General features: G+C 34.7%; 1 protein-coding gene across 1 annotated transcript; it reads right to left on the bottom strand.

Annotated features, from left to right (window-relative positions):
• Positions 1 to 9,384: 9,384 nt before the first annotated feature.
• Positions 9,385 to 10,126, bottom strand: LOC131685885 (histidine-rich glycoprotein-like). Its single transcript, XM_058969891.1, has one exon. The coding sequence runs from the start codon at positions 10,124 to 10,126 to the stop codon at positions 9,419 to 9,421; it is 708 nt and encodes a 235-aa protein (XP_058825874.1). The 3' UTR covers positions 9,385 to 9,418.
• Between the last annotated feature and the right edge of the window lie 2,573 nt (positions 10,127 to 12,699).

The raw sequence follows: 12,699 nt of genomic DNA, 5'->3' as shown, positions 1-12,699 counted from the left end.
GCCAGTTGCAACAAAAATCTCCCACCCAGAGAACATTTACTTTGGAAAACAAATTGGCCATTATCAGCGTCATCAAATCATCAACCAAGAATTACATTTTAAAAAGTTTTCCTTAAAAAAAAAAAAAAAAAAAAAAAAAAAAAAAAACAAATATGCGAATGCGACCTCCGGTTCTGTACTCGGTTCAGCTTACGATTGAAAACAAATGGGCTGGCTTTCGAAATAAATCAGTTTATTTCCAACTGATTTCTGATATGATATGACTTAGTTTTACGTTTGATTTTAATTTTATATGACGTTTTATTTCGTATATCATGTAATTTTGCTCCGCATACAGCGTTTGTTCTGATTGGTAGGAAGTGTAATTTTATGTCATTGCGCATGTAAAGTATATGTTTCATGTAAAATTAAACGGAACACGGTAATGTTTCGTCATATCGTAAATTATGGTTTGTTGAATTGTGTCATGTTTGCAATTACGTCAACGATAAAATTCAGATTTTTTTGGCGTGTATTTCTCATTATCAGTGTGACTAAAAGCATATTTATTTGCGAAAAAATACGACTTGTAATATCAAAAATGTTCGTGTCTCAAAAGCGGTACAGGGACACTTTCAATGGCCACTGGCTTTTCGATGAATTTAAATACTGGAAGTTTGTACCATTCCTTTGTCATGTTATTGTTTTGTGTAGGACTCATAAACCCATATCTCCAGAACGAGAATTCCGGAACTAAACAATTCGCAAGTGATAAGGATGGGTGGAAAGAGACTGCATTGAAATCGACTGAATGTACGGCTTTTGTGCCATCGACAATAATATAATTGCCAACATAACATAGACACTTGGCACTCTTTTCATTACTTCACAGCAAATGAATACTATTTACAGGTGGCCGTATCTCAGTTTACTATTTCCAATTACCCGTTAAAATACTGGATCTGAAAATTCTATTCTGTGTTACTATGTTTTAATTGCCGCAAGGTTCTACTGTATCGATTTTGTTGGCTATTTTCGGCAAATTTGAGACTAAGAGAAACGAAAGAAATGAAATTGAAAGACGGATAGGTATTCTAGAGCGAATCAGTTATAAACTTAGAACGGAAAACTACGCCGGCGGTAAAACATGATGATGAGTTATGTTCTACCATAGACCATGCGGTAGACTTGGGTGCAACGCCCAACTCCTACTCTGCAGAAGGCAAAGAGTTCTTCACATTTCCTTTCGATCATGCCCATATGAGCCTGCCTAGTTCTAGTTTTCCGTTCTAAGTTTATAACTGATTCGCTCTAGAATACCTATCCGTCTTTCAATTTCATTTCTTTCGTTTCTCTTAGTCTCAAATTTGCCGAAAATAGCCAACAAAATCGATACAGAAAAATTCAATTCTATGCAAAAATCATTTTTCAGATATCTGTGACCAAAAAGACATCTTTTAATTCCAAGACAAATTCCTGATTTCTAGATTTCCTTATGATAAATTAAGGCCTATCAATAAAGTAGAAACACCAGATAATCTTGAAACGCCAGCAAGTAAAGAAAAACGAAAACGTGCTCTTTGCAATGGGATTTTCACAAGTACTTGAATATTCTGAAACAAAGGTTTTGGAATTCGTGAAATTCGTTTTATTCATTTACTTCATTTAACCAACTTTTTTAAATTTTATTCTATATGCTTATTTTTTTTCCAGATCATTCATTTCATGGATTATATTCGTTTTGTTTATTTTTTCATTTTAAATATTTATTTTATTTTGAATATATGATCATTTCATTTTAATGATTTTTTTCATTTAGTATTCTTTTGATTCATTTTGTTTATTTGATCTCATTTTATCTATTGTATTCATTTCATTCTTTGAATGCATTCCGATCAGTTTATTATCTCATGCATCTTATTCGTATCGTTCATTTAATTTATTTTATTTACTTTTTTCGTGTTATGCAATTCTATATTATTTCTTGAGTTCACACATTTTATTCATTTTAATAATCTGACTAATATTGTTCAGTCATTCATTTTATTCATTACATCTAGAACATTAATTAGACACAATTACATTTAATCTATTAATCCTATTACTTTTTAATGTCGCTGTTTTTTTATTCAATCATTTTATTGTTTAAAAGCAAACAAAATGGAAAAAAAATTAAAATATGTAGAAAGAAAATATTTGGGTTCATTTTATCACTTTCTTCATTTTGTTTATTTCATTCATTCTATTAATTTTATTGATTTTATTACTTATTACACTCTGGATACCCTATTATTTATGAACAACCACGTTTTTAAACAGCTGTAACTTTGGGGTTAGACAAGATTTCCTCACAAAAAAGTAACACTAATAATAATTGTTTGAGCGCTAATAGTTACAAAAAATATCCGCAGAACTGAAGTTATTGCAATTGTTCTGGTTGGATTTCACTGGAGCTGTGCTGCCAGAGACATTTTCAGTTATTGGTGAAAAATTATATTTTGATATATCTTCGTTGCCTTCAATTATTGTTGAAAGCTGATAAGTTTTATCGATATAGGCTACTATCGGCTGTCTAATCGAACTATTGAAAACTTTGCAGGAGATGTGTATTAAGGATCGCTATGTAAAAATTGAGCAGATTCTCGCACTGATAGATAAGCATCTATCTTGATCAAAATAGGTTTGGAACAATATATGTGCTAGAAAAATATTAGGCATGAAAGGGTTAATTTTAACCATATTGTTCATATTATTTATCTCATTAATTTTTTGGTTATATTCACATTATTTATTTAATTTATTTTAATCTTTTTATTAAATTGTTCATTGTTCACAGTTCATATATTTTATTCAGTTTCTTCATTTTATTATTTCGGTTTAGTCAGTTCTTTTTATTATTAGATGACAGTTTGTTAGCTTGAAACAATTTAATTTACTCTCTTAATTTCATAACTATTTTAATATTGTCTAATTTTCATTTGAGCTGATTTAATTTATTTTATTAATTTGATTTATATTAATCATTCTATCCATTTTATGAACAACTTCTTTGTTTACTATTTTCATACTTCATAATTATTTTAAATTTTATGTTTTATTTTTTTTTCCTTTAATTTGTTCAGTTTATTTAAAGTGTTATTCGAGCAGGACTCGAAACTGTGCTTATCTCACATCTAGTTGCTTGTAAACTTTGCATGTGTTCGGCAAACTAATGAATAATACAACAGTGATTTGTGTAAGAAATGTCTCATCTCACTGATAAGTGGATTAAATCGGCTTTTTCTCATATATTCCCACAGTACCAAAGTCAAAAACATCAAGCGAAGTGCGCGGGAATTTAAAATTGTCCAGTTTAAGTGAAATTTGACGTCTGAGCTTACTTTGCCATTTGTCAGAATATGAAGGGGGAGGGGAGGGAGGGGGGGGGGTTGGTGTACTTCGAGATGTAAAAAAATGCGATGCCTTATTAGCGGAATGTGGTCGGTTGTCGGCACCCTTTTGTCTTTGGATCATAACATTTCTACAATTGCATAAAATAGGGACATAAGCATACCAATGGAAAACTAGAGGCCTTAGCTAATAACTGGTGAAAAAATTTAATTTATTCCGTCAATATAAAAAATGTTACTGACAATTTAGTGAAATGATAATTTTATATTATATATTAAAAATGGCACAACATAAATAAAAATCACCAGCATTTAAAGAGAAAATAAAATGTACTTTGATTTTAACATCATTTCTCATCAAAAGCACAATCTATGTATGTGAAAAGCTGGTACGCATAGTACGCACCACTAACGCACTGGCGGATCGCATTCATATTTACAGAGTGACCAACCTATACCACAAAGAGTTGAATTAGATTATTTATTAAAAGTCAATATGTTACCCAAGCAACCAATAGGAACGGAAAGTGCTGTTTAAAAACCACTTTTGACAAAATAGACCGCTCCATTATTGCTGTGCCATGAAAATATTTTTTACGGTTTTCCTTCCTTCAAAATGCTGATTAATGACAAAAAGTTCTTAAATAGTTTATTGAAAGCAAATTTACAATAGTTATGCATGAAAATGCTAATATTCTGCAAGAAGCAACTGAAATCCAAATAAAATGTTTACTGCATATACTTGGGTTTCGAGGTGATCTTTATAGCTCAAAAATTGATGTTCGCCGTCATTCTAAAATCAAATATGACGGAGACTTCAAAATGGTGACTTTTCCTTGGCGCGTTACCATATGAAACCGTACAGTGTGGATATTTCACATTTGCAAAGGTTGTAATGGTAGGATGTCTCCATATCGAAAATTGATATTGATATCACCATACAAAAATCCAACCTGTCGAAGCTATAGTAAATAATCCGTCATATTTGAAATGACGGATTTTTTGAGAAAAATAGGTTTTTTAGGTTTTCCCTGAAAACCTTCAATCTGGGTGCTTTTAGAATAGAGATGTCGCCATCTTGGATTTCAAAATGGCATCAGACATCGATTTCTGGCATCGACTCATACAAACCGTGTCGAAAATATCCATATTGATTGGGATGTAGAGAATTCCACTAAATCAGATGTCGCCATCTTGATTTTCAAAATAGTATCAAAAATCAATCTCTGGCATCTGATCGTCAATCTCGTTCCAAAAATACTCATATTGATTGGATTATAGAGAATTCAGAATTTGCAACAAAAATTACGGACCGACAACCGATGTACCGACAACCGATTTTAGTAACCTTTTTCAAAACTAAACCAAAAAAAAATTGTGGCTAACATTTCGTCGTCATTCAATGTTGAATCACTATAAAGAATAAATTCACTTCAGAATTCAATGCCCATATTTTTTGATCGATTTACTTCTTTCTATAACAATAAGAAAATGTTTAAAAAAAGCTATTGAGTAGATTTTTACTTGTTCAAAAGAACTTTTAGTTGTAGAACAGAACATACGAAACTGTTTGCTTTAGTTATCAGCACAAAAATAACATGCGAATATAATACACAAATAAAATTTGTCAGCATGACCATATCTGCTTTCTATCAAATGTTACCCAGGGGTACCGACAATCGACCACTTTCCCCTACATATAGGCGTATTATTTAAGTTTCGCTCACTGGTACCATTATGCGGCCAAATTTTACGTTTTTCGCAAGGGAAACGAAAATATTTTTTAGCAACCTACAACTTCGTAGAACATAAAAATGCTCCATCTCTTACCGTTGTACAGATAGGAGTATTTCATTTAAATTTCTTGGTCTATTACCGCCAACACGCGAAGAAGTGCCGAAACTATCAAGTGAAATAATTTATTTATTCCTCTACAACTTTGAGAAACATCATTTCTATCTCATGTCGTTTCAGATATATATGAACTTTTCCTAACTTCCCCCCACGTGGTTCACATACATGAGGTAAGTGGACTACGCCATTTGCGATTGTTAATCAGCAGTATCCAACTTTAAACGTTAATAACTCTATAACGGTTGGTTGGATTGTCTTGCAGTCTTCGACAAACTTATTCGGCATATCTTCTTGACTCCTTCCTAGGCCCGTGTTCGAATGTTTACACCGACATCTAGCGACGTTTTCATGAACTGCGAGTGTATCCGCATACATTGTGGCTAGGGTTCGTCGCGGTGCGGATGTGGGCAGGGCCAGCGGAAAGCGTGGGTAGTATGGGTAGTACTACCCACTCGAAAATAACCGAGTAGGTAATTACCCACTCGAAATTTTGAACAATTTCAAAAAATTTAGATGCCCAACGCATGTATCTCGCACTACACACATTTGAAAACATCGATGTACCACAATTCCATTTGCATAAACGAACGTGGTTTAATGTGAATGTAATGTAAGCGTGTGCATTGCGAAAAGGGAATCAATCCTTACTAATGGACCCCTCACCCTATGCTTTCTACCCACTCGGGCGTAAAGTGTTTCGTCGCCCCTGGATGTGGGCGGTAAATGGATTGTCCGCACCGCAACCGCAAAAAATAATAAAACCGCACCGCTTACCGCAACCGCACTTTATTTACCGCACCGCGTGGTAATGCGGTAAATGCGGTAAAATTTTTATATTTTTAAAAATAGCGTTGAAAAATTGTTCATTTGTGTGACCAAATATAATAAAATGTTATTCTTACTCACACGAAATTTAACTTTAAGAGACTCCTCAGAATGCAATGTTTATGAAAAAATCAACTTTTGCATTTTCTATTAATAAAATTCCGTACATTATAAGGCAAACATTATACATTCAAAAACGTCCTCCTGCAGTAATAGGAAAACTTTTCAGTTAATTGAAAAAAATGAAATAAAAATGTAATAAGAAATGAAGTTGCATATTTTTTTCTTCAAATTTTCATATTTGACATAAGAAAATGATATGGATGATTTTCGCATTTACGTAGTAAAAACCACCTTTCATGCTTAAAGGAATTTCACCAAAAAAAAATTAAAGTCGAAAGACCAGTACTTCTATACAGTAGCGCATATATTCCAATACAGTGAAATAAAAACATATTGTATTTCATCAATAAGAACGACGCCATATTTGACGAAAAAAAATTGCTCTATACATTACATCTAATCAGGAGTCCGGTCTCAGCCGGTACAGAATTATTGAACATTGGAAAAACTGCAAAAAAATGTATGATTTGTAGCATACAGCAGAAATGATTTTTAAAAATAGGGGGTTTTACGGGAAAAAAATCTCAAAACTCTAACTTCCGCATTCTTCAAGAAACAAATGTATTCTCATTCAAAAACTAAGATTGCTCCCTTTAAAAATGTATGAAGTGTAATTTTCTAAAGGCTAGTTCGAAAGTTCTGGCATTTAATGTATTTTCCTCTAATATTTTCCCAAAGAGCCAATGGTCAAAACTTCATTTGCAGTGAACGAGAGTCAAACTATGTTGTATTTGGCAAAAAAAAGCTTAAAAAAGCTACAAAATAGTCTTAACTTAAAAATATTAGGACTTAATTTGGTAGAAAATTATAGTAAATTTAAATGGAAGTACGCGAAAAAAAGTTATGTAGCATACTTTTTGAGAAAGAGTCCAATAAAATTGAATGCAGAAAAATTCACATTGAATGTACACAGCAATCAAAGAAGATAGAAATACGATGTTGATGAACGAATGATAGAATAATCATCCTAATTTGGACCCCTTCTTATTTTGGACTCTTTCATACATTTATATCCTTTACAGCTAATTACTCCAAATTTGTTTGGTTTGATGAAGATAATTATATTCTTTGGGATGTGTTTAAGTCCCAGCATAATTAGTTCATCTCTAATTCCTTTAAATTAGTCAAAATTCACAGTTGAAAAATTAATATCGAAAACGATTCATAATTCCATGATTTCCAACAGAAATCGGTAGAAGTGATGCACTTTTAAATTGGATTTAAGAGTACAAATTTATTGTTTTTAAATTATCTAATAATTTTGTCTCTATCTTGCATTTTATGTATTTGAAATGGTTAGTTTGTGAAGTTTTACTTAGAAGTATAAAATAACTAGTCCAAAATGTGTCGTAAAAATAATAGCGTCAAAAGATTTCGGACACAGCTAGATTTTCTTTCGTAATAGCAGTCTGTTTATCAATTTAGAATAATCAAAATTATCACTTTATCGTTTTTTTTTGCGGTGCGGTTGCGGTAAAACCGCGCGGTGAAAGCTATTTCCCGCAACGCATCTGCGGGAAAAAGTGTCTCACCGCACCGCAGATTTTGCGGTGCGGGTGCGGTAAATACCGCGCGGTTGCGGTAATTACCGCACCCGCGACGAACCCTAATAGTGGCCAATAATCCCATACAAATTTTAAGCCCTTTGGGGAAGGGGTTAGGTTTAACCGATTTCGCCCAAATTTGGACAGTATCATTTTTTCATGATTTGCAACGACGCTAGTGTGTGTTGATTAGTAATATCAAAAATAGTCGTTTCATTGTCACACCAATGCTCATGTTGTTTATAAACAACAAGGTTGTTAACCATTTCCAATTTTTGATTTTATTCTTGATCAAATTAGGTTTTTCGTGTGTTTCAACCCACACCCCTCCCCTCTTGACCCTAATACTTTTAGAACCTTTTATGCGTAAGAAAAAAAAAAGAAATCTGCATTCAGAGATGCATATCAACGTAGTTTCTTAGGTATCTATTTGCTGAGAGATGAGTCATTTGCACAAACAACATGTATTAATGTAACCTATCTTCATTTATTATAACAAGTTCGTAAAATAAAATATGCTCCAGAGTAGAAGAAATACCATATCATGTTCGCAAGCCGGATTGTCATTTCATTCCAACCATTTTTTTAAAACACGATTATTATTAGATTATTAATGAAAACCAACCACCTGCTCATAAATTCAAGTTTCGAAATAGATTTATTTAACGAAAAACGACTTTCGACCTCACTCTCGTACTGTATGCAGTGCACGTCTCCTCCTATGCATATCAAACACACATACACACTTGAAAAAGGGGGTAGCGCATAATCTGAACGACAGCAGTGCGAATGAGCCGTTCGGCAAGATGTGCAACCATCAGACATGAACCATCTCACGCTTTCCTATGTAGAACATTAAAACGTCATTATATATCATACCGAAAATCCACCGGTTGGTGTTATGCACTTAAAGCCGATGATATTCTCGTTTGCCCAAACGAGTGTCATGTGCTCTCCGAAAGTCGATGGCAAACCCCGTCGGGTTCTAGGTGCGAAGGGTGCACATTAGTTAGCGTAAATTTGTTATTCAAAGTATTGCTCATTCTTTACACATCTTCAGAGGAAATAGTTACATAGAGAAGCTTTCAAAAGAGCAAACTGTGGGTCGAAGTGAGTACTCTTGAAATTTCAATACGCTTAATATTCAATAGAAACCGGAAACAGCCACAAATTGCTTTCTTCAGCAGTTAGAAACGCATGCATATTTGCATATATTTTGCTAGGGGCTACGCTTGTGCTAACTCAGACCAAATTTATCCATCGGAAACATGCTCATCCACTTTGCTGCCATGTAAATTTTGACCCTTTATCTCATTCCAGTACCCTCGAGCAGCTAGTGCAAATAGATATCTCACATTCATCATCATATTTTTCGGAAAATTCCACATCGATTCGTGTTTAATACAAAAAAGTTTGGAAGCAGAAAAGCTAATATAAAACTTGCACCAAGCTTATTTGCTAGACAAGCAGCCGAAAATGTGTATGGAGCACTCTAAGTTTGATCAAAACTCTCACAAATTGCTGAGTCTATACGATATGAAACTATTACGCTAACGGGATGAATTACGGATTTTCCACCTTAATATTAATAGTTATAATCATCAGCAGATTGACGGAACGATAGAGAATTTTTCTTTTCACAAGAAATATATCAACTTTATTCACCTATTTGAACATACAAGCAATCATTCGATCGAGCAATCTTTAATGATGGCCCTTCTTATGGCCCCACTTCTTGTGATGTTCGTTGCCTCCCTTTTTGCCGAAGTCCTCCTTGTGATTCCAGTGTTCGTCATGACCATGTTCATCCTTGTGGCCTACGTGGTCATTATGATGCGATCCCTTCTTTTTGTGTCCCTTTTTGCCGTAGTGATCGTGATGATGCCCGCCCTTCTTATGTCCCTTCTTCTCATGGCCGCCCTGCGAATAACCGTGCTCCTCCTTGAAGTCTCCATGCTTTTCGTCATGCGCCTCGTCGTGATCCTCATCAAAGAACTTCTTCTCTTTATTAAACTCATCCAGTTTATGTATCTCGTGATGTCCCTTGGTCGAGTGTCCCTTTTTGAAGCTACCGCTCTCCTCGAATTTGTGCCCCTTCTCACCTTTCTCGCCCTTCTTATTCTCCTTGTGATAGCCCCCTTCATCGTGGTGTTTCTTTTTATTTCCCCCTTCGTCATGATACTCCTTCTTGTGTCCTTCCTTATCATGGTGACCTTTCTTGCCTTCCTCGTGTTCCTCGTCATGTTTGTAGCCTTTATCACCCTTCTCACCATGAGACGAGTGTTCCTCAGAATGATGATCCTTTCCGCCACCGTGCTTCCATTCTTCGTCCTTACCGTTGGGTCTGGCCTGAACGAGCGAGAGCACACAGCAGACAACTGCCACCAGAAATATCACCCTGCCGACCACCATCGTGCGACTGTCAATCAAACAATGCCCAAACTACATTAGCACAATCAAGCTCAATCACTATTTATATCGAATCCCACCCAACCCACTCCAATCAACGCAGGAAATTGACACCCGCGAACAATTTCCAATATCTTTCTATCATTTCGTTATCCACTACCTCCCGTTCGTTGCAAAACGGTTGAGACCATTGAAAATGCTTCGCTTCGGTTGCTTTCCACACAGACTACTGTAAAGTGCGCGGCATTTGCCAATGATGGTGGTGCCACGGTTTAGATAGTTTCTGATTTGATGTAACAGTTCCAGCGCAAATAAGCTTGCCATCGGGGTAACTTTTCTGATAGTAAGCTCGTCTGGCGGATGGAGACCATGTCAGTTCAGTGATGATCAAGTTATTTTCCAATCTATGATACGGCGACGTTGAGCCATAAATTAGCTATCTAAGATGGAATTGGAGAAATTTGGATTTTCTAAAACTTCAGCTTGTAGAAAAAGATATGCTGATTGGTGTAATCATGATTGTAGAACTTTTGAATGAGTAGTAACTTTCGTACATTGAAGCAAAAGGACGGTGGCAAAGTTGGATGCATTCTGGAGCAAAAAACGTGTAAGATATGAGCATTTCTTTACTTTCAACCAAATCTACATCTTTAAATTTTGAAATATAATATTTTGGAAAAGACGTCTCGGCGCTTTTCATTTACGCGCATTCCGATTAAATAAATCAAATTGATTAAATCATTACTTCAAATTTTAAATAGTGTAATGAGCCTACTTTCTGGCTTTATTGGGTAGAGGGTCTCATTGTTCTTGGAATAAATTTCTAAATGAAGCTATACTATCAAAACCTTTCTCAGGATAAAGTATCAGTGTACTGCTCGTTAACCGTTATATGTCCGACGCGCTATCCGGGTACCTTTTCAGTTTTCAATTAATGAAATTTCAATGTTTTATCCATAGCTGCAAATTGAAGCTTTGTGACATCTTAGAACTTCACTAAGTCAAGCTTTTGGGTTATAATATTGTTAATATAGTAAGGGGGTAGTGAGGAGGGGCTCCTGATTTTATTACTACGTAAGGGGGAACTAGGGAACCCGGGTACCAACAAAACTGAAATGCCAATGACTAAAGCAATTTCCAACCGATTTCGATGTTTTTGGGTGTTCTGGACTTGGAAAAAATGGGGAGGGGGGTTACTTTATTCGGATCCCGAGAATCCGGATTCCCGGATTGTCGCTATATTACGAATATCATAATAAAACTGTTGAGTCATGAACATCAGTCACAACGTGTCAAATTCAACAGCAAGCTCTAGAATAAAATACCATAATAACGTGCAAATGAACTACTAACATTGTACCTAAGATCCTAATAACAAAAACATAAATCATACTATTCGTGACAAAAATATCCAAAATCGTGACTAAGATCCTTAAATCATGAACATAAATCACCACTCGTGACTAAAATATCAAGAAAACGTGAAAAAAAAATTATAAAAATTGTGACTAAGATCCTGAAATTATGAACATAAATCACTCTACTCGTCACTAAAACATCACGATAACGTGAATAGAAATTATAAAAATCGTGACAATCGTGATGATCCTAAAATCATGAATTTAAATCACATTACTCACACAAAAATCGTGACTATTATCCTGAAATCATGAGGATGAATTACTCTACTTAAAACTAAAATACCACGAAACGGAAATAACGAAAATCGTGACTAAGATCCTGCAATCATGAACATATATCACGCTATTCTGACAGAAAAATTATAGCAAACTCTTGAATAAAATATCATGATAACTTGAAGAGATATAACAAAAATCGCAAATAAGCTCCTGTAATCATGAACATCGTTTAACTATCACCTGTGTATTCCTAAATTGGGAACGAGGATCACAACAAAAACTAAACATGTCTAGGGAGCAACCACAGTAACACTATCAAACATTCGAATGTAACGGCATATATATATTCGACGCAAACTATAGTTTCATTCATAATTTCTGGAACTTGGTCACGGTTTTCGTAAATCCTTCAGTTCACGAAATCGTGATCTTGTTTTCATGAATATATGAACGTATTTTTTCGCGTACCTAACAATATGTCGTCGAGAACAAAATAGCCCACCATACGTAATTAAGCTACTCCACGCCGAACGTCGCCGCGCACGGATTTCGAACAACGGATTGAAGGCGTAAACAGCTTGCGTTTCCGTGACCCCGTATGGACAAACATGTCTGTTGCAGCTTTTGTGGCATTATCAAACGGCAATGAATGTAAGCGCGGCAAGTAATCATGGCACGCATTTGTTCAGCCTATAAGTTTGAATTCAAAGCGATGACATGCACTTATTTATACATCAATCGATTGCAATCAATGCAGGCTACAATTTATAGAAGAATATTTTTTTTCGATTTTTTTTTTTTTTTGAATAAGTTATCGCGTTAAATTCAATGATATTGGCTGAATAAATAAAAATTCTTACGTTCTTTGAATTTCTATGATTTTTTAAAATATTTAAATGAAAAAATCCACCATTTCAGCCGTTTCTTCACCGATTT

This window comes from Topomyia yanbarensis, chromosome 2, assembly GCF_030247195.1.
Source record: "Topomyia yanbarensis strain Yona2022 chromosome 2, ASM3024719v1, whole genome shotgun sequence".
Lineage (NCBI taxonomy): Eukaryota > Metazoa > Arthropoda > Insecta > Diptera > Culicidae > Topomyia > Topomyia yanbarensis.
The sequence above is the reverse complement of the archived record's forward strand: the minus strand, read 5'-3'. Positions and strand labels throughout refer to the sequence as shown.

Coding starts and splice junctions, on each gene's coding strand:
- LOC131685885 (XM_058969891.1), bottom strand. CDS start 10,126: ATGGTGGTCGGCAGGGTGATATTTCTGGTGGCAGTTGTCTGCTGTGTG.